At 40.5% G+C, this 22,002-nt stretch overlaps 2 protein-coding genes across 2 annotated transcripts in view; one reads left to right on the forward strand and one right to left on the reverse strand.

Annotated features, from left to right (window-relative positions):
• Window positions 1-516, forward strand: part of si:dkey-43k4.5 (potassium voltage-gated channel subfamily S member 2) — a gene marked incomplete in the record, with an annotated part of 16,034 nt that extends 15,518 nt beyond the window's left edge. The window contains 1 exon segment of the mRNA XM_024265175.2: window positions 1-516.
• A 1,627-nt stretch (window positions 517-2,143) lies between these two features.
• Window positions 2,144-22,002, reverse strand: part of LOC112141949 (serine/threonine-protein kinase 4) — a 30,676-nt gene continuing 10,817 nt past the window's right edge. The window contains exons 10-11 of the mRNA XM_024265170.2: window positions 11,463-11,614; window positions 2,144-3,629 (exon numbers count right to left, since the gene is read on the reverse strand). Coding sequence (XP_024120938.1) covers window positions 3,480-3,629; window positions 11,463-11,614 — 302 coding nt within the window. The 3' untranslated portion in view covers window positions 2,144-3,479. The remainder of the gene's footprint in view (window positions 3,630-11,462; window positions 11,615-22,002) is intronic.

Consider the following 22,002-nt stretch of genomic DNA (forward strand, 5'->3'; position numbering starts at 1 on the left):
CAATGAGGTCAATCCAGTGGACATTTTTTATGACACGGACGCCGCCATGTTGGAGCCAAAAGTCCATAAGCAGCGATTGATCCGAGTTGGTCTCAGTCATCGTTTCTATGACAACCACTCTGGCCAATCAAGTGTGAGCTTGTTGGAAGGCCACGCCTCGACCACTTGAAAGCAGGCTACACAACATATACACACATATACAGTCAATGGTTCCAACTAACTGTTCCACAGAGCTGAAGCTGAGCGCATGAACACAAATAAAAAAGAAAACGTTTGCTTCATTTTTCTGTTTTCTGCAGAAACACAAACGGGGTTAAATGATTTGAGAAAATGATGTTCCAGACGGAAGGAGGAGCAGCAACTGATCAACAAACAGCTGTTCTTCCTGGAAAATCCAGAATATTTAGCTTCATCTGGATGTGCTGAATCAGGAGGAAACGTTCTCCTGACATCCAACTTCCAGACACAGAACCTAGTGAAGCTTTCAGGAGAAATCCCAGCAAAGACTCAACATCACGTGTGTCACAGTCAAAGTCCGGGTTATTTAAGATTTAAGTTGATTTTTTCTGGAATAATATTCCTGCCTTTTTATTATTCATTATTATGTTTAAATTTCAGCTAAATTCTAGCTGTTTTGGATAACCAAAGTTCTTTTTTTTTAATTTTTGAGAATAACTTTGCATTTAGCTAATATTTTAGCTGACTATCAGCTTAATCATCTTCAGCTATCAGTACTAACATCTTCAGCAGCCAAATTAATCTTACAGCATTCACACTAACATTATCACAGGTAATGCTATATATCTGGTTCATAATTATGTTGAAAAGTTAAGGTTTTAAAGTTTTAAAAATGTAGATTTAGAGTGTTCAGTAAGTGTTTATCCTGTTCGGTCCGCGACCTAAGGCGTGTTTGGGTTTTAGCCCCTTGTGCGATTGAGTTTGACACCCTAATGCTTCTTTGGTCACGTCATTTCCACACAGCAGAACGTTGGAGGTTTGAAGAGTTCAGACTCGTTAAACCTGAAACCGCTGCAGAAGCATCCTTTGGACATTTACACGGGTTGAAGGTTTCATCTTCATTTTTTTATAGAATCAGTTTCTCTGGAGCGACACAACAGCAGCTCTGACGTGAAATCAATAGGAGCTGAATCGATGAAAGGAGGATTATTCAGCAGCATCAGTGGGGCGGCGGCGCTTCAGCCTGAAGGACAAACGAGTGGCGTTCTGCCACAGAGTTCATTTGCAGGATGAGTCTGGAGACGTGGACCTGCTGCTTTGACCGGAAAACCTTTCAAATCTGTCACAGCTCAGAGCAGCAGACGCCAGCAGACATCTGGAAAAGCTGCGTCTGCATTGGGATGAAGGCTGCATCCTCATCTTCAGTGAAGGAGAAGAAACGGCTCTGAAACTCAAACACCTGAAGCTGAACGTCCCCTTGATCTGCAAACGTCAGATTTGAAGTCAGAAACCTTTACCACAGACGGATGAGACGGCTGTTTGCTAACAACCTGATCATCACTCTGCAGGTCTGGTTGAGCCGCCGCCGCCGCCGCTGCTGCTGGTTGAGGAGGTGCTCTCTGCGTCAGCGAGGTGATTCATCTCTTCAGCGGCCTTGGTTTCTGAATCCTCAGCAGCTCTGAGGCCACATCGTCTTTGTGAAGGATTCAGAGAGAAAAATGTGCTCTTCAATTCTCTGATGCCACGATTCAAACTTCATGTTGTCGCTAGAATATGACAGCGTTCATGGCAGAAATCTTCTAAACTGGGGGCGCTAGGCCCCGCCCTCTTTGAAACAATGATACAACTATGAAACAAACTGCTTTTCTACGGATTCCCGCAGAAGGTTTAGTCGATCCGAGTAAATGAATTCAAACTTGACCCATCAGGGCTAAGCTGTGGGGCGCCAAAGTATACGACCATCGCAGGAGAAAACTCCAGATTTTAGACAGCAGGTAAACCGACTACATGACAAAACATGATGGCGATCAGGAGAGAACGCCATCAGGCTAGAAGACAGTGTCAAGCTAGATGATGGTGAGGACCTACGAGAAGACGTGATGAGAGTCCAGAGGAGTCTAAGCTCTTCCAGCATCTCCACTCTGATCAGAAGGAAGAACCCGGCGTGAAAAAACAGACTCAGAACTGCACCGGTCCAGTTTCTTTATTAAAGACAGCAAAGACGGCGAGAAGGACCCCCGTCGGTAAGGCAGACACCGACTTCAGACAACAGCTGAAAGGTTAAAGGTCAACACCCAGAAACAGGTGGTGCCTCCTCACTCACCTGAGCGTCAGAGGAACTTCTGCTTTCACCAATTCACTGCAGTGGTTCTGAAACCAGAACCGTTCTGAACATTCTCTGCTGCAGAGAATGTTCAGAACCTGAAGGTTCAGAACCGGAGCAGCGGTTCAGCTGAACTTGTTACCCTGAATTTGGACTCGATGTTTAACAGCAGAACAGACCTGCAGCCTCCTCATTTGTGAAGGCGGTTCTTTTGTGACGTCTTCAAAGCAAACGGACCTCTTCCTACAGTCTGATCCTCTTAAGAGTGAGTTCAGAGTCAGCTGTGCAGCAGAACCTTCACTCACGTCTGTAACAGACTGGTGGTCCAATCAGAAGTTGAATGGAAGGTCAAACTCCAGATGGTTCACGGCTCTGTGATTCCAGCTGGAAGGTTCTCTGCAGCAGAACCTTCATCAGAACCTGATCCCATGAAGGGTTTGTCAGCAGGAACCCTTCAGCTCATCCTCCAGAAACTGAGGTCCATCTTACAGCCCTGAGGAGGTTCCGTGTCCTGAGAAGGTCTCAGTTGCTGTGAAGGGACATTTTGGCTTCTTTGAAGGAATGTGTGAAGTTGTGCTGGTGGAGTTCAGGCTCAGAGAGCAGCGAGCTGGCCAAGAACCGTCCAAGAACGTTCTTTAGAAAGAAAAACAAACACAGGAGAACTCTGGCTCCTTGACCTCAACAGCAGAGTCTTTTGGTACATTCAGTGATCAAAACTCAAAGTTAAATAAGACATTCAAGTTCACCTGTGTGCTTTAAGGTCTGAGCTGTGTTCAGGAAACTCACCAGTGAGCTAAAAGACAAAGGAAAACTTTCACCACCGACAATGTAAACAGGAAAATCCTTTAGAACACCATAAACCCTTTTGGACAGAAACTGGCTCGATCTTCAGCTTCAGCTGCTGAAATCCTCAGAGTGTGGTTCCGCACAGAGGGGGGGGGTCTTTAAACAGATCCAGTGTTCACTGACAGGCCAGATCAGCTGGTGATCCATCAACCAGCTCTTCAGTGGTCTTCACCAGGGATGTAGAAGAACACCAACGGCGTCGATCTCCTCAGTGTGCTCGTGGAATCAAACCTGTGAGGCTCTTCCACTCATTTAATCAGCAGGTCGGGTCCAAAGTGAGACTCGAGTCTCAGCAGTTTTCAGAAGTACCCTGTTCGAGGTCCAGAGCGGAAGGGCTCTGGGACGCCAGCACTCAGTGCAGACGCTTTTTGGCCTCGATGGCGTCCAGGATGGGCTGGCGCTTGGCCTGGTACCGCTGACGGATCTCCTCGATCTCCTGCTCCATCTGGGGGTCCAGAGAGGCCAGCCTCCCCCGCAGCTCCTCCACCGACCACGTCATCACCTGCAAGCACAGAGCCGGATCAGCAGGAGTTCCTGAACCACACATGAGACTCCACATTCATGTTTCTGCTCAAAGGACAGAGTCTGTTCACAGAGGTCAGAGTTCAAACATCCTCATCTCCTCCAAGAAGAAAAGCTTCTTTAGACAGCAGGCTTTTATTTTGTTAGTAAATTCATGTCCAGCCTGTTGCCATGGCGACTTTGCCTACATGTGCTCCAACTCTACGATGTGAGAACGCTCCAGCTCTTTAACGAAGCCGAATTCTGGAATCCTCTTTGAAAAGTGATGTCATTGAGAAAAATGATGTGAATCAGGAGTGTCAAACTCAATCACACAAGGGGCAAAAATCTAAAACACACCTTAGATCACAGACCGAACAGGATAAACATTTATTGAACACAGTAAAACTACATTTTGAAAAATTTTAAATTGTAATTCTTTAACATAATTATGAACCAGATATATAACATTACCTGTGATAATGCTAGTGTGGATACTGGAAGCTGAATTTGGTCACTGAAGATGCTGAAATTGATAACTAAAAACACTAAAGCTGATTACTGAAAACACTTCAGCTAATAGCTGAAAACACTAAAGCTTATAGCTGAAAATGCTAAAACTGATAGCCAGCTAAAATATTAGCTAAATGCCAAACTAAAAGAAAAAAACATGGGTTAGACAAAACAGCTAGCATGTAGCTGAAAAAAATAGCTATACTTTAAAATTGCCTAAAAAATCTTAGTAAATAACAAAATAGTCCAAAAAGCTATCAGAATGACAAATTTTAAAACTTTAAGAACTGTAACTTTTAAACATATTTATGAATAATGAAAAGGCGGGAATATTATTCCAGAATAAATCAACTTAAACCTTGAAGAACTTTCAATATTTTACTCTCCAAAAAATTTTTTTTTCAAAATTATTAGTTAGAAATGAGCTCAAGATAACATCAGGTCATTATTAACAATAAACTGAAATGATCTGGAGGGCCGGATCCGGCCCCCGGACCTTGACTGTCACACATGATGTGAATGATCCACTCAGGAACACATGCAGGTCTGCTGCAGACATGACACTCAGACGTTCTCCAGCCTCTTCACATCACAGGTGCAGGTGAGAAGGTGAGAAAGTGTCTGCAGCTCTGGCTCCTCCCATGCCCATGAAGAAGGTCACTTTAAAAGTATCTCTCCCGTGACAATAGAACCCTGGGGCTGATAAGTCTCTATTTTAGTGCCTTTTAGCGGCTGCATGTTTCGATATGTCTTCAGCCTCTCTGCCTTTGATAAGGACCCGGAGCCGGCTCCGCTTTTCCCCAGGGGACGCCCCTCCCAGCTTTTACCAGCAAGCTATTTATTACCCTCAATCAATACAGCTAAAATAACGGTGGCGTCTGAGTCCACTCCAGCGAGCGGAAGAAGGAGAGTCCTCCCACTGGACCGCAGCAGGGTCAAAGCCTTCAACGAAAGTTCGGCTTAAAGACAGATCCTGCAGAGGTCGTCTGGAGGAGCCAGAGGAGGAGGAAACCAGACGACAGGACAACCAGGTGTCCGTCGTTCTTCCCCATAAGTTCAAACATCAGGGCGTGTCTGCATTTAGTCCCCCTCCGCTGGGGGAGTGGTGAACTGCAGACACTGGTGGGTTAACACCCCGACCCCCCCTAATCCAACCCAAGTGTCAAGCAGCGTGGATTTATTTCCATTTATAGTCTTTAGGATGCCCATTGACTGTATATGAGAACTGGACACCCCCTGGCGTTCCAAACAGGAAGTGCCTGCTGGCTCCAATAGACTTCTACAGAGAAACAAACATCTGATAGTCAGTCATTCTGATGGTCAGAATATCCATTCTGGCTCTGATACCTTTTTAGCATCTTATTGATAATCCTCTTTTTATTTCATTATATTTTTCTGTGGTTCAAGTTATTCAAGTTCTAAACCGACCAATCAGATGCTCCAGTAAAAGTCGGCGGAGCCTGCTGGCCCCCACATCTGCTGGAGAATCCTCAGTGAGCCAATTGTAGCTTCTGTGATGTGATGAAGAGGCAGACAGATTTTGTATAGCCTGCTTTCAAGTGGTAGGGGCGTGGCCTTCCAACAAGCTCACACTTGAATGGCCAGAGAAACAATGACTCAGACCACCTTGGACCAATTACAGCCTACTGACGACGTCTGGGTCCAACATGGCGGCGGCTGTATCGGTGAAAAATTGACAATTGGAGCCAGAAGTGAATAATTTTCTATGGATGATGTCACACTCAGGCCAGATCCGGCCCTCCAGATCATTTTATTTTATTGTTAATAATGACCCGATGTTATCTTGTGCTCATTTCTAACTTGTATAATTTTGACAAAATATATTTTTATGGAGAGTAAAATATTGAAAATTATTTAAGACATTAGTTGATTCATTCTGGAATAATATTCCTGCCTTTTTATTATTCAGAATTAGGTTAAAAGTTACAGTTTTAAAGTGTTAAAAATTGGCATTCTGCTAGCTTTTTGGATGATCTTGGAATTTACTAAGATTTTTTAGGCTATTTTGGAGTTTAGCTAAGATTTCAGCTACATGCTAGCTGTTTTGGCTAATTTAGGCTGTTTTTCCCTTTTTTAGGCTATTTTGAAGTGTAGCTATATCTTTAGCTACATGCTAGCACCTCCGTTTTTTTTGGGAGCTAATTCGGCATTTAGCTAATATTTTAGGCGGCTATCAACTTCAGCGTTTTCAGCAATCAATTTCAGCATCTTCAGGGGCTAAATTCAGTTTACAGCATTCACACTAGCATTATCGCTATCATATCTCTATTTACATAGTTCATAATTATGTTAAAGAATTACAATTTTACAGTTTTCAAAATGTCGTTTTATTGTGTTCAATAGATGTTTATCCTGTTCGCCCTGCGACCTAAGGTGTGTTTTGGATTTTGGCCCCGTGTGTGATTGAGTTTGACACCCCTGTCCTAGAGGAACCTTCACCATCAGCTTCTTCAGGCAGGAGAGTTTGAGGTCTTCCTCCAGAACCGAAGCAGGACTCCACCAGGGAAGAACCCAACACTGGAGGCTGACGGGCCTGACGGCAGAACCTCTAGACCAGAGATCTGCAACCTTCAACTCTGAAAGAGTCATTCGGGTTGAGTTCTCACTGACTAAAATCCAGTTGGAGCCACAAAGTCTTCCCTCACCCTTTAAAAAAATAAGACAACGATTTGTATTTATGCTATTGTTACTACTATGATAAACATAAATAAAACACAAACATTAAAAGAAAATAACCTATTTATTACTTTTGACAGAAGTTCCTTTCAAAACAAAAGACACCCTGTCACATGTGATCATCTCAGTGCAGCAATAGTAGTAATAGCAATTGTAATGGCTGCAGTGATTTAATAAAAACAGTTTTACTGTTGTTGGTGCATCTCTGTAAATCTAACAAACCAACATGAAGTCCGAGCTAATTAAGTGACCCCTGCCACTTAAAATTCCCACATTTTTTCAAAAATAGAAAATTCGCTTAATAAGCTGGTGCGCCTTAATTCTGGTTGTGCTTATTGACATCCATTGATTTTCTGTAGGACAGGACGCACAAAAATGTTTCAAAATGTTCCAGTTTGACATGTGATACACATTGTCCTTCAACTCTTTGTAAATGAGTTCAAGTTTGAGTTAGTTTATTTACTTTTATTCCCTTTACTACTTTCTCACTTCTTACTTTACAGTCACTATTTAACATTTACAAACTTTTTCTGGTTTTCTTAAATAAAGGAGCCACAATGGAGGTGTAAAAGAGCCATGTGTGGCTCTGGAGCCGCAGGTTGCAGACCCCTGCTCTAGTCTAGACCTCTGACAGTTTTCTTCAGAGCTCCAAAAGTTTATTGGCTTTCCCTTCAGAGACATGAACACTAACGTCTGTTTTGACTGAAGCCAAACATCAGGATGGAGATGAGGTCTTCCTTCACTTTTCCAGAGGAAGGATCTGAGCGGCAGGGCGGGACAAAATAAATAAATGAGGGAGCATGGAGGATGAGAGCTGGCAAACAAGAAAATCACTTAGGGGAGAGTAAAAATAGATTCCAGAAGAGGAGGAAAGTGAACGGAGGTGAGGACGCTGCTGCTCCACGTCATGAAAAATGTACGCTGCTGCTCTTCCGCCACATGCTCTCTGATGTTCCGCCGAGCTTAAGCTCTAACCAGGATTATGGGGTAAATAAGGCAGAACAGCTGCGTTATAAATACTCAGCCATCACGCCGAGCTTTCACATCAGGGGGAAACCGCCAGCTCTGACGGTGACCGATATGAACTGCCAGGAAACGAAACCTACAACTGATTCAACGAGGTTACCGCAGCAAAAGAAGAGTTTGATCCTCACATTTACACATCATACGAGAGAATTAATCCAACCTAAAGAAGGCTTTAAGTCACTTAAAAATCTGGCGTTCTCTAAGCCATCTCTCCTGCATTTAATCCTGCGGGATGTTTCTGCACAGCCACAGGAAAAACATGACTTTTGCAGTTACAATATAATCTTGACATTTCTAAAATGACTGCAAACAAAATTGTTCACTAGAAGTCCATCATAAAGGGCAGGAGTGTCAAACTCAAAAACACAGAGGGCCAAAAACCAAAACACACCTTAGGTCACGGTCCGAACAGGTTAAACATTTACTGAACACTCTAAAACTACATTTTTAAAACTTTAAAACCATAACTTTTTAACATAATTATGGACTAGTAATATAACATTACCTGTGATAATGCTAGTGTGTATGCTGTGAGATGAATTTGGCAGCTGAAGATGCTGAAATTGATAGTTAAAAACGATGAAGATATGTGTTAGCTTCAGCATTTTCAGCTAAGTACCAAGTTAGCCTAAAAACTGAAAAAAAAAAAACCTTAGGTTACAAAAAAGAACTAGCATGTAGCTGAAAAAGAAGTTAAACTTCAATATAGCCAAAAAAAACTAACAAAAAAAGCCTAAAGCTAACAGAATGCCAATTTCTAAAACTTTAAAACCATAACTTTTAAAAACTGCTATGAATAAAAACAAGTAGGAATAACATCCCAGAATAAATCAACTTCAACCTTAAGTAACTCTCAATATTTTACTCTCCATAAAAATATATTCTGTCAATATTATGCAAGTTATAAATAAGCGCAAGACTTATGACAGCTGCTATAGGGCAGACAGTTGTTCTCTGGTCAGGCAGAATCTGGGGTTTCAAAAGGTGGGAAAAGATAAATTTACAATAAATATCATAAAGGGAGGGGGGATGTAGTTGGAATACATTTTAGAGAAATGCTAAATGTTTTTACTTACTGACATATATAACCGTAGGCGTCTAAAATACTTCAGTTAAAACGGTTCCTCAATAACAGAGATTATCTGATGGAAATGCTTCGTTTGCTCTGTTCCTCTGAGCAGGAACTGGGGTGAAGCTGGAAGCTTCAGCTTTCCAATGAAAATGTTGGGGGGAGTGGGGGGTCCACCAAACATACAGGTCTGACTAAAGTTCTTTAAAGTATGATCATCTCCACCAGAGCAGATGAGACGATGTGGAGAAATACCGGCTGCTTCATCTTCTGATGTAAGGACGTGTGGGTGGAGCATCTTTTCTTTCCTAAAGACAATGAGGATGTTTCTCTCAGGATGGGTCCCGGACAAGCCCCCGCAGTCTCAGAAGAAACTGCGAGATTAAGAGTATTTGAGAAGACCAATCACTGATGAAAAAATAAACAAGATTTCAAATAACCTGTGGTTATGTGTGTTATTGTTGCCTTTAAAATTAACTTTAACTTCTATTGTATTTATTTGGGACAGTGCTCATGAAATTCATCCAGTGGGTATTTTTTATCTGTTTCTCTCTGACAGATGTTAAAATAATATAAAAGACACAACAGCACAGATCATACTAGGAGTGGCGGCATATTAAAATTCAACCGAATGTTGAGGACAACCCCCAACTCCTTGATCTCGTACAGTCTCGCTGTTCGCCTTCATCTCCGCCCCTCCTGCAGAAGCTTGGTCTTGCTGACGATGCAGGCGAGGCGGAGGGTCATCTCAAACACACCTAATGTCTTCCAACTGTCGGAGGAGCTCCAGGAGAACATCCACACATAGACACGAGGAGAAACTTCACACAGTTCAGGATCTAAACCTGGAGGAACCTGAGGGGTATTGAAGTGAAAAGGGCGTCCAAAATCGTTTTTAAAAGGGAGAACTCTCATTGCGGAGGAATGCAGAACCCTCCACAACCAGGGTAAACCGCTTTGCGCTGTGCCGCGGAAGGGAAGTGCTTTTCTTCTCGTGGATGTTCTCTGAAGCACAGAAGTTTACTTTTAAAATGTAAGTAAGGGCTTTTTGTTTTAGTACCACCATTTTAAAGTTATACAACCAATGTTATTATGTATTTCTGCTAGCAGCTCTGTGCTAGAGTAGCTTACTGGCGACTATTGATGATGTCATTGAGTGGGAGTGACGTCGAGTTGAAGAGACCATTTTTCATAACTCTCCATTTGAAGGCTTAAATGTTGGTGTAGGAGAAGAATTCAGATTTGGCCTTAGTATAAAAATACAAATGTAGAAGTAAAATTAGAAATGTTTCTAAAGAAGACATGAACTTCCCTATTATCAGGATCATGTTTGATCACATCCTGACAGGAAGGAGCTGCGCCTCAGTGAGAGGAGCCCCCACCCTCAATTAAAAATAGTTTATGTTCGGAATTGATCAAACCAGCTCCCAGAACCAAGTCTTGACAGAACGCTGAGAACACACGACGACAGCAGAGAAGATGACAGACCTACTGAAGAGCTTTGTGTTTCAGCGTGTCAGGTAAAGGAGGATGAGCACAACACACCACGAAGCCTCAGACACACAACGGTAAAGCCACGCCACAGTCTCACACACGGTGAGACAACGACACCTCCATGAACCAGAACCACATTTCAAATCCTCAGTTCCTTTAGCTTAAAGTGAATAATTGAGAAACAGAGATCTGCTGTTGCAACAGAAACTCTGCTCCTCATGCTCCCGCAGAATGACGGCTGTTTGCTCTGCTCAGAATAACCATCTCATACTTAAAAAGGTCACGTGCTTAATATTTAATTCCCCCAGCAGGTAACTGCTGTGTGGAAATGGGACCAAAACAGCTCCAGCTTTTCAGCGTTTAAAAATACACCACGTCTGCGAAGACGGGAAACGGTCATCAAGATCTAAACCTACAAATGCACCACATGTCTGCGCAGACGGGAAACGGTCGTGAAGATCTAAACCTACAATAAACCACACGTCTGTGCAGACGACCGGATCATGTATGTCTCCCTCTCCCTGCTTTCTTGTGCTCACAGAAACCTCTGGTCTTTTACTGCCTCTTCCTCTAAAGTCTTCATCACATCATAGAACAATTAGTTTGCTGAGGATCCTCCAGCAGACGTGGGGGCCAGCAGGATCCGCCTACTTTTATTGAGGCACCTGATCGGTCGGTGTATAACTTAAATAACTAGCAATAAAGAAACAAAGATTATCAAGAAATTAAAAAGTATCAGAGCCAGAATTTTTATTCTGACCAACAGAATGACTGAGTAACAGCTGTTTATCTCTATAGAAGTCTTTGGGATTTTGGCTTCATGGAGTCAGCAGGTACTTCCTGTTTGGAATACCAGGGGGGGGCACTTGGTCCAGCTCTAATATACAGTCAATAGATTCTGCTTGTTGATTCACTGGAGGACAAACCTGATGATGGTGACTGAATAAAAGTCATCAATATTTTTTTTTTCATTGAAATGTGATCATCTCCACATTTTTAATATTCACTAAACTCACTTTAGGAAGTCAAACTTACCACTTCCAGATCTCCGTCTAGAGGCAGTTTGCGGTTGTCAGCGTGGTTCTCTCCTTTGCGTCCTCCGTCGTTCTGGATGTTCGCCTCCTTCTCCTTCTGCTCAAAGTATTCCAGGAAGGAGGGCTTGGCCGGCTGCATCGTCTCATCTCTCCCTGTCAAACATTAGAAAAAACCTTTAGATGAAAACTGAAGATTATTGTCTGTTCCTGACGACATAAGTGGACCAAAACAGGATTTGTCTCCTATTTTGATACTTAAATAGAGGGGATTTCAAATAATTTATAAAAAATATCTGACTTCATCTGCATTACACTAACACGATGCAGCAATTAAGTTGTTTATAGACTGAGGGTGAGATCAGGTGATCAAGCAGATTAGGAGGATGTGCGAGCCAAAACTTTATAATAAATATATATATAAAAGACAAATTCCAGTGAAATGAAAGGTGGCGGATGGATCTTCAGGATCTGATGGAGGGTTAGGTCATGTCAGCTCAGATTTATGAACTCTATCTGTTTAATATTATGGATGAGGGTAAACTCTGGTTTCAACAGAACTCACCAACTGTTGTTAAAATGTCATTTTTGATGAAAGAATGGAAATGTTTAGCATTAATCTTGAGATGAAATGTAAGATGCCTGAGGAATGGAGGAGAAGTGTGATGGTGTCCATTTTTAAGAATAAGGGAGCTGTGCAGACTCATGGTAACTACAGAGGAATAAAGCTGATGAGAAAAACAATGAAGTTCATTTTCTTGTTCATTATTTTACAGTAGTATCCATATTGAATTCACCCTCATTTTTTTCAAATTTCTTGCACTTAGCTTTGATAATTAACACTTTAGTCACGTGCTCCACGTGTGTGCTGCTAGTATAAACACCTGTCGTTTATACGCTAAAATTTTGTGTATTTTAGTGTGGTTTTTGGACAGGTCACTGCTGTTACCGCCCTTACAAACCATGTTTTTGTTACATTAGAAAAAGCGCGTGCTGTCTGCATCTACTTTATAGACACAGCTTGTACCCGTTCGCTTGTGGCCGCTCTGCCACCTGTGTGGAAGCGCACAAGGAGCCCCTCCTCCCACTCCCTCCCCTCTGAATGCGGAAAAGAAGTGGAGAAGGCGGGAAGGGCACCCTGTGTCTGAGCTGTAGCCGGATAAAAACGTATCCAGGATTCAATGTCTGAAACTTTTTAGGCATTTAGGCTAAAAACTGATGATGTCCTTATACTTCACTGTCATGTTTACGAAAAGCCCCCCTGGTGGACTTTTTTTGTATTGTTTTAAGAAATCGATTCAGGGAAAGAGAGGACCTATAATCGTTCGTGAGTTGAAATATCACAATAGTTCGCCATACCGATATTTTGTCCCAGATCTAATGGAGAGTGTGGAAAAGAAGTGAGGAAGAGTGCAAGCAGATTGTAATGGGTGGAGAAAAGTATCATGTGTGATAGAAGAGTCTCAGCTGAAAGGAAAGGAAAGGTGTACAAGACTGTGGTGAGACCAGCCATGTTGTTTGGACTAGAAACAGTGGGACTGAAGAAAAGACAGGAAGCAGAGCTGGAGGTAGCAGAGATGAAGATGCTGAGGTTCTCTTTGGGAGTGACCAGGATGGATAGGATCAGGAATGAATACATCAGAGGGACAGCACATGTTAGAGGTTTTGGAGATAAAGTCAGAGAGGCCAGACTGAGATGGTTTGGACATGTTCAGAGGAGAGACAGTGAATATATTGGTAGAAGGATGCTGAGTCTAGAGCTGCAGGAAAGAGGTCTAGAGGAAGACCAAAGAGGAGGTTTATGGATGCAGTGAATGAAGACATGAAGGTGGCTGGTGTTAGAGGATGCAGAGGAGAGATGGAGGAAGACCCCTGAAAGAAAAAGCCAAAGTAGAAGAAGTAGTAGAAGAAGAAGACAGTCTTTACAGAAAGAGTTCATGAAGAACCAGGATGTGTTTATAATTTATTTCACACGAGAAAAAAGTATTTTAATACCATTTAAAAAATAGTTTCAACATTCAACTTGACTTAAATGTCAGCAGATGATTATCAACAGATGGGAGGGGGCAGCTGTTACATTAATACTGCACCTTTTTTAACTTCATCTCAACCATAAAACAGTAAATCTGTCCTGTTGATAAACCATGAGGCTGCAAGCAAGAAAAGTCCAGCGTGAAAGATGGAGGGTGGACTCAAACATGGAACTGCCTACATCTCTGTGTTTTTAAAGTCCTTTTCTGTCTTCCATCTATTACTAAAGAATGCCTTCATTCATACACCCAGATTTGTAAAACATTCATTTCGTGGTTGTTTCAGACGTGACGTCAGAAATGTAAAAACACGGACAGTAAAGAAGAATTTCATTTCCCACAGCTTTACCAAACACGAGACACTGGGCTGTTCTGGAGGAGGCATTCCAACATGAGAAATGTTTAACTGTCTAATCAAAAGAGATCTGGAGGCCAAACCACAAACATCTATCACAGGAAACCTCCAGAGATGGCTGATGATGGTCACCAGAGGACAGAAACAAAAGTGTCTTTACTGAACCTAAAGAGATTTATAAACACCACAAATCAGCCAGAAGCTCAGCTCTGAATTCATGGCTTTAATAACAAACACTGTTACAGGAACTGAAGCTGTCGAGACATCAGCTCTCAGATCAAACCTGTGTACCTGCAGTCCTTCAAGCCTCCCGTTAGTGTGCTGGACTCAATCTAAGCCAGATGAATCTGCCAGAAAACGTACAAATGTAACCACTGGTAAACCAATCCATCTTTTAGGATTTCTTTGAAATAACCTTTTCCTGCATCAGTCTGAGGGATTAAGCAGAAATAACCAGATTTTTAATGAAGCTTTGAAATGGACCAGATCAGAATGATTAGGAGGATACATCTATGCAGACAGAAACAAACCTGTGAACATCCAGAATTACTGACAGACTGAACTCTGTCTGCTCCAGAGGCTCATTTTTTGAATGGAAAAGGATACAGAAACACCCAGGAAACAAAATGATTCCTCAATCTGACTCAATGAAGATAACTGGCCGAGCCCTCCCTCAAAAGAGCTAAATGAGGAGGAAGTCCTGTAGGATCAAAGTCTTCCCCAGCATGGAGATCTCTGTCAGACATCTGACTTTAAAATCTGACCGCCATGAAGGGTTGTGTGGCAATTATCTGACCGCTCACAGAATAGTTCTGACTGTGCTGCTCTGTGTCCTGCTGTTTGGTTGCTATGCTGGTGTGTGTGTGTATGTGTATGTGGGGGGGCTCTGTTCACCGCCTTCAGTTTCATCTTCATCAGGATGAGTTTAGGTTTAAAGACAAGCAGGTAGGCCTGTCACGATTTGTCGACTAATCGTAAAACGTAATCGGTGATAAGTCGATTACTAAAATGATCGTTTGTGGCGGCCCTACAAGCAGGTCTACAGCCTTTTCACATGATAGGTTTGTATCATCATCATGTCAGTCATTCAGGCTTCAACCAAAGACAGCCTCCATCATGTTGGATGCTGACAGATCCATGTATGAATTTGAAGGACAAATATTCCCTCTGAACTGCAGTCTGACGGCGTTAAACTGCAGCGTCTCAATAGTGTCTGTATCACGTAACGCTCTGACTTTCATAGGTCTCATATTCTACAGCATTAGCTCGTCGGGTTTGGAGCAGACACGCCCTAGGCCGGACTGTGTGAAGCAGAGGAACGGGGTGTCCTTTGATGAACAGGAGGATGTTTAAGGAAACGAGTGGAATCTGATCTTCAGCCAGCAGCAGCACGCTGTGAACTTTTGTTTGATGCATTTATTTCCCATAAATAATTCCTGACTCATTTAAGCCACTTTCATCTTTTCTCTACATCCTGCTGAAGCTCGGGACATTAAAGCGAGGCCGTTAGATGTTCTCCAGCAGCAGACACTGTGATGTCTGAACGGAGGCTTTAAAGGTGCTGAAATGTTTGGAGCAGCTTCTGCTGCAGCAGGTAAACGACTCCCAGGAAAACAGCTGCTGTCTGTGTCCTGCTGACATCCCATTATTTCTGTTCCCTCTGTTCTGACACTGATGCGCTCGTCTGCCTGCAGGACGTTTGGACAAAAGGCATCATCACAGCAGATAAATCACAACAGGAAGTTGACACCAGCCGTTCTCTTTGAGTTAAAAGTTTCTGTTTCTCAGAGATGGAGGAAGTCCTGTTGGGTCACATTCATTTACGCACTGATGGAGTTCTGCTGCTCTGATTTCACCCTGTTGGAAGTTTGGTAAAACTATGTACAGCACAAAATAGTTCAGAGTAGTTACTGCACTTTGGTAAACAAAGCAGCAATCATCAGTTGGATGAGAGACCTTGGATTGTCAATCATCCAGAAGCGTAACAAATAGGGTTGCCACGATTAGTGACTAATCAACGACTAATCAACTATTAATAGTCGATGATTAGTTTAATAGTAGATTAGTCGTTACTTGATATTATATGGAGTCAGAGGCTCAATCCGAGTTCTTCCCTTCTCCCTTCCCCTTCATTTATCTCTTCAAACGGAAAGGTCTTAAAAAATAGCATCTCATATTAAATATTGTTCAGGACATCACTGCTTTTATTTTGGTGTTCATAAACTTTATAGTTTTTGAAATATTGAGTAAAACATGCCCCATAGGAAATGAATGAGAAAGTCCTCAAATTTCAAAATTTTAAGTGAATAACAACAAGCCTTTAAATATATTCATGGGTTATGTTTTGATTTTTTTATATTAATTTTCCCCCCAAAAATGGAGTGTACCTAGTATTTTAGCAACATGCTAACATTTTTGGCTAATTTGGTATCTACTGAGGTTTTTATAGGCTAATTTAGAGTTTAGCTAGAATTTAAGCAATGTTAGATTTTTTTGACTAATTTGACATCTACTAAGGTTTTTTTAATGCTAATTTGGAGTTTAGCCATCATTTTAGAACAGGCTAACGTTTTTGACTAATTTCGTTTAGTGAAGAATTTTAAGCTATTCTGGAGTTTAGCTAGTATTTAAGCAACGATCTAGCTTTTTAGGCTCATTTGGCATCTACTGAGGTTTTTTGGGCTAATTTAGAGTTTAGCTTATATTTAAGCAACACACTAAATACTTTTGTAAAATTGGTATGTATTAGGGGTTTTAAGCTATATAATACAAATTTTTCAGCATTGTAGGTCAACTTCATAGTTCTTTCGCTAAATTTCCAGTCTTCTAGCAAATTTAACATTATGCAAATAGCTTTTGCATTTTCAGCAAATCCCTTCAGCGATTAATACCATTGCTCTCAGCAAAAAACATTCACACTACCATTATCACAGTTAATACAACTTTTCTAGTTCTATTTGAAACAATGAGACCAAAACTTTATCTTTTGTAAAAATTGTTCATTGTTTCAAATGCCGACCTCATTTGATATTATCTTGTTTTAATAACAGAAACTAATGAAGGACAGAAGCAGCACAATTTATTAAAGGTTTAATAAACTTTAATCTTAATTGTCTTCATCTGTAGTTAGTTTAAACTAATGATGGTTAAGCTGTGGGCTTTACATCCAGTTTCCAAATGACCCAGTTAGTCGACTAATAGGAAAAAATAATCAGTGATTAGTTGACTATTAAAATAACTTTGTGGCAGAACTAGTCACAAAAAGCTCACCTTTGTGGTCAACTCCAATCACTTCAGTGATTTTAATGAAATTAACAAATTTAAGACAGGTTTTCTGGGGCTCTCCCCGAGACCTGGAGATCCAACCTGCTGTCACTAACTCATTGACAAAAGAAAACAAGTATCTTAAACTGGACGATGTGTCCATTTTTAATTAAGTCCATTTATATTAAGAGCTGCAGCAGCATCCAGCAAAGGAAAACGGTCCTCCATTTTACAGCCCTTTAGGATTCTCCTCAGTTATTAAATCTTTACACAGCTTTCCCAACATCCCCCTCCTGAACAAGCTGAAAAACACCACACCGTCCATTTTAAGTCTCAAAGTCTCTTTACTCCCTTCAAACTTCGTTTTTATGAATATTAGCTTTATTATCTAGTTTATTGGGTTTTTTTGTATGCAGCCTTTATTTATACGACTAGTATTTTGTTTCTCTTTACCTTTTAAAGTCCCACTCTGATCATATTTTGATTCATTCTCAGAGGGTTCCCACTGGTCTTTTTATTATAAAAGCAATTTTTAGCCAAAATCTAAAAAATGTTTAATTTTATAGGACAGAAGTCTGCAACCTTTGGCTCCAGATCCACATGTGTCTCTTTTATCTCTCCATGGTGGCTCCTTGACCAAACATAAAATAATTCATGGAGACTTCTGATCCAGACATGTCGACCGTCAGAGTCAGCAGCTCCTGCTAATGGCTGCATAACCAAAACTGCCTAAAGAAAACAAATAAACAAAGCCTGAAAACTAAGACTACCAAGATCCAACCTCAAACTAAAATAACTAAACCCAGCAGTGTAAGACTGTTGAGGACAGAGAGGAAAAAAAGAAAATTAAATAAATAAAAGGAATATAAAAAAGATTTTTTTTAAAAGTAACGATTACTTAATTATCATTTATTTAATTTAGATTAGTTAAAAGTATAAATTGATGTCTGATGTTCACATAGATGATAAACTATGTAGGTTTTTACATCCTGTTGACCTGAAGACCTCTTGTTTGTTCAACTCTACCTCCAGAATGAACAGATTTATATGTAAACTAAACCTTTAGTAAAAAGTTTGATCTTCTATGAGTTAAAGCACAGATTATCTTATGCTGCACAACATTGGTTACTAGCTGTTCAGAGCTGGACTGAGGTGATCCTGTTTGGTACAGAGCATCTTTTATTTTGAAAATAAGTTATTTGAGCTTCTGTCAAATCTAAAAAAAAAAATTACATTTTGAGAGATGATAGGTTCTTTATAAATTTTTGCTTTTGTTCGTGCAAAAAATAGACACAATTCATATTTATTATTAAAAAAAGAAGGTCATGAATGTGAATCCAGATTTCTTCAAGGTTAATGTAAGACTATGCAGCTCCTTCAAGGTTTGGATCAGTAGAAAATGAGTCCAGATGGCTCTTTTACTGTTAAAGGTCGAAGACCACTGTTCTTGGACATCATTTCTGCAGAGCGGCAGGAGTTCTTTAGAAATGCACATCTGAGTTATGGGCGAGGTCGTTGGCTCAGAGCAACCCCGCCCCCTTTCCCCTCCCAGTTGTTCAGAACTTGGAGCAAGGAGTTTGTGGCCCTGCATGGCGTATTTTCTACATCACAAATATGATCTTTTCCAAACATATTTTTTTTGCCTGCTCCTGATTTACTACAATTCATTACGAGAAATACTCAGAAATGCCATTTTAAGCTTAATTTTCTTCAGACATGTTCTCCATCGGCAGAAAAATGCCACAAGAACTTGTTAAAAACGCAAAAAACTGCATTTTCATCGGAGTGGGACTTTAATGTCTTCAAACACAGTTTTATAAATATTACATCAGATTTAGTTGGTTTTTGTATGTAAACTTTATTCTAATGTCTAGTTTTTTTAATCAGCTCTTTGCCTGGATTCTGCAGGTTTTAAAGCCACTCAAAGCTGTCCCGGATAAGCAGATTTTTAGGTTCCCAGGAAACGCTGGTCAGCCATGCAGAAGCTGGACCTTCATGATGTTTTTTGGTCCAGAAAGTATCCGAGGCTGCAGATCTCGACAACGCTTTGGCAGGACGAGGTCCAGAAGAAGACCTGGCTTTAGGTTTTAACGTTTGCTCAAAGGGAGCATTAATGCAGAAGGTTCTACTGACTACTGCAGTGGGTTTGGATTAATGCTTGATTTGCAGAAATTAATAGGCTTTCTATTTTTCAGAGCCGCTGGGGAGGATCAATGTCTGATTTAATACTTAACCCGAATCCTGCAGGATCCACCCAGCGACAGACCACACTCATTAGTGCCACACACACACAGGTTTTCTTGATCAGTCATTAAAAGACAAACAGATGAAGCGCTCACACAGTCAAATGTATGACTGCAGGATATCTGAGCTCTAATGACATTAAGAAGTCTGAATGTTCCTGTGTTAATGCAGTTTAAACTGTCAGCAGAGGAGATCCATACTAACTCAATAGTAGGACATCAGAGAGGGGACACTGTGTTTGTTTGTGTGCACGTGCATGTGTGTGTACTTTAGAGTGAGTGATGCAGATTCATAAGACATCAGAAAAGTGAGCTTGTGGGTGCTGAACCCATCCAGGTTCTGAGAGCAGGCTCGGGTGAGCTCCAGAGGTTCCTGCATCACAGACACCAGCATGTTCGAGGAGGAGCAGCTCTGCATGAGCTGTAGTTTGACTGAATGCAGCTCATTATTGTTGGACCTGCTGCAGAGCTCCTCTGGCTCAGACATAAAGCTGTTAAATGCAGAGTAGGAGTTGTGATTTTACACCGTCAACTTTCATAGCAGCTTTGTTTCATCTGTGCTCCCACTGCACTTCTCTTTACTGCTCTTATAATCCTGCTAAACACATCCTGATCTTCTGTTTTTGACACATTAGCATGACATAGAGAAAGGTGATCCAAAGAGGATATATGACATGAGGAAGCTGATAACTCAGTCCTATAAAATGCTGAAAACCACAGCGTGTCTTCAGTCTCTTCACAGCAGTCATCGTCTCCATATAAAGGCAAACATTAAAGACGCCCACAGACTCCCAGCTTAATGAACTTAAACCAGCCTAAATTAAAACTCCTCCCAAAGCCTCCGTGGCTCACCATCACACTGCAGCTGCACTCCGAAAAGAGCAATCTACAAGACAAGCATCTGCATTTTTCAGAATTACTGCCACATTAAAGAGTTCTAGAACAAGATTACAGCAGAAGCTACAGTAGCAAGTGTTTAGTGCAGATCTGTGGAGCTGATGGTAGAAATGTGCCATCTAGTGGCAGGAGGGAAGCCCACCTCTGCTTTGTGTGATTACAAGGATGAAACTTTTAGGACCTTCTGGTTGTACAGCAGATCCTGCAGGAATCGGCTTTTTACTGAAAAAAAATACAAGCAGTGCTGCTTCTAAAAACAAACAAAAAAGATGAGTTTATAATTAGATCAAATTAACATTTGCTAAAATACTATTTAAAAAAATACTTTGACAGTTGTTGAATTTGATCCTTTTTAGATGAATATTGAACTTTTGTTTAGAACAGGGCTCTGCAACCTTTAACAGTAAAAGATCCATTTGAGCTCATTGTCTACTGATCCAAACCCAGAAGGAGCCGTTTGGTCTTACTTTAGCCTTTAAGACATTTGGATTTGCATTCATGACCTTCTTTCTTTAATAATAAAAATGAATGTTGTCTATTTTTGGCACAAACCAAAGCAAAAATATAAAAAGAATCTTGCGTCTCTCAAAATACGATTTTTTTTTTACTTATTTTCAAAATAAAAGATTCTCTGTGCCAAACAGGATCATCTCAGTGCAGCTAGTAACTAATGTTGTGCAGCATAAGATAATATGTGCTTTTAACTCATAAAAGATCAAACTTTTTACCAAAGTTTTTCTTTACATATAAAATCTGTTCATTCTGGAGGTAGAGTTGATCAAACAAGACGTCTTCAGGTCAACAGGATGTAAAAACCTACATAGTTTATCATCTATGTGAACCTCAGACATCAATTTATACATTTAACTAATATAAATTAAATAAATGATAATGAAGTAATACTTACATTAAAAAGTGTTACTTTTATTTTATTTGTTCGGTTTGATTAAGAAATCAACATTCGAAAAATGAATCAATATTTAATAAAATTCTGTTTACTTGTGATCAAACTTGTGTATTTGTAGGTTGCAATAGAAATCTTTTCTAGAAGATCCAGACCGGAGCTGAAAACCTCCTTAAGGTGCATTCACACTGATCGTGAATTGCGCGGCAGAGTTTCAATGTTGTCAACTAGGGCTGGGAATCACTGGGTACCTCACGATATGATACGATACGCGATACATAGCTCACGATATCGATAATATCGCGATACTGCGATAATTGGTAAAAAATCTTCTCTAATAACCAGCATTATATAGAAGAATGTGTTTTTTGGGAAAATATATCCCCATTTATCTTTTTCAGCTTAAACACAATCATAATAAATAACTTTTCTTATTTTGTGCAACAAATTATAGACACTTGTGCAACATTGCTGAAATCAGTAATACTGTCTTTGACAAACATTTTTGTTCCCCTCACTTGAAAAGGGCTGAGCATCCAAAGACTGATTTACTCAGACTGTCACTTGAGATTATTTTAACAATCTTTATCTATTTTACATTTGGTCAGTCAGCAGTCATTAGATAAAAACCTTAAAACACACATAATAATGGCCATAAATATAATTTTAAGTGCTTCAATTAATTAACATTCTCCCTAATTTTACAGTGAATTCATGTACTTTAGTTTAATTACATTTAAATTCAAGTTCATACATCAAACCCTGCTTTTTTATTTAAAAATTACTTTAAGTTAACATTAGCAACAAGTAATTACATTGTTTGAAAACGTCACATTATAAATTTATCAAAG

This window comes from Oryzias melastigma, unplaced genomic scaffold (assembly GCF_002922805.2).
Source record: "Oryzias melastigma strain HK-1 unplaced genomic scaffold, ASM292280v2 sc00277, whole genome shotgun sequence".
Lineage (NCBI taxonomy): Eukaryota > Metazoa > Chordata > Actinopteri > Beloniformes > Adrianichthyidae > Oryzias > Oryzias melastigma.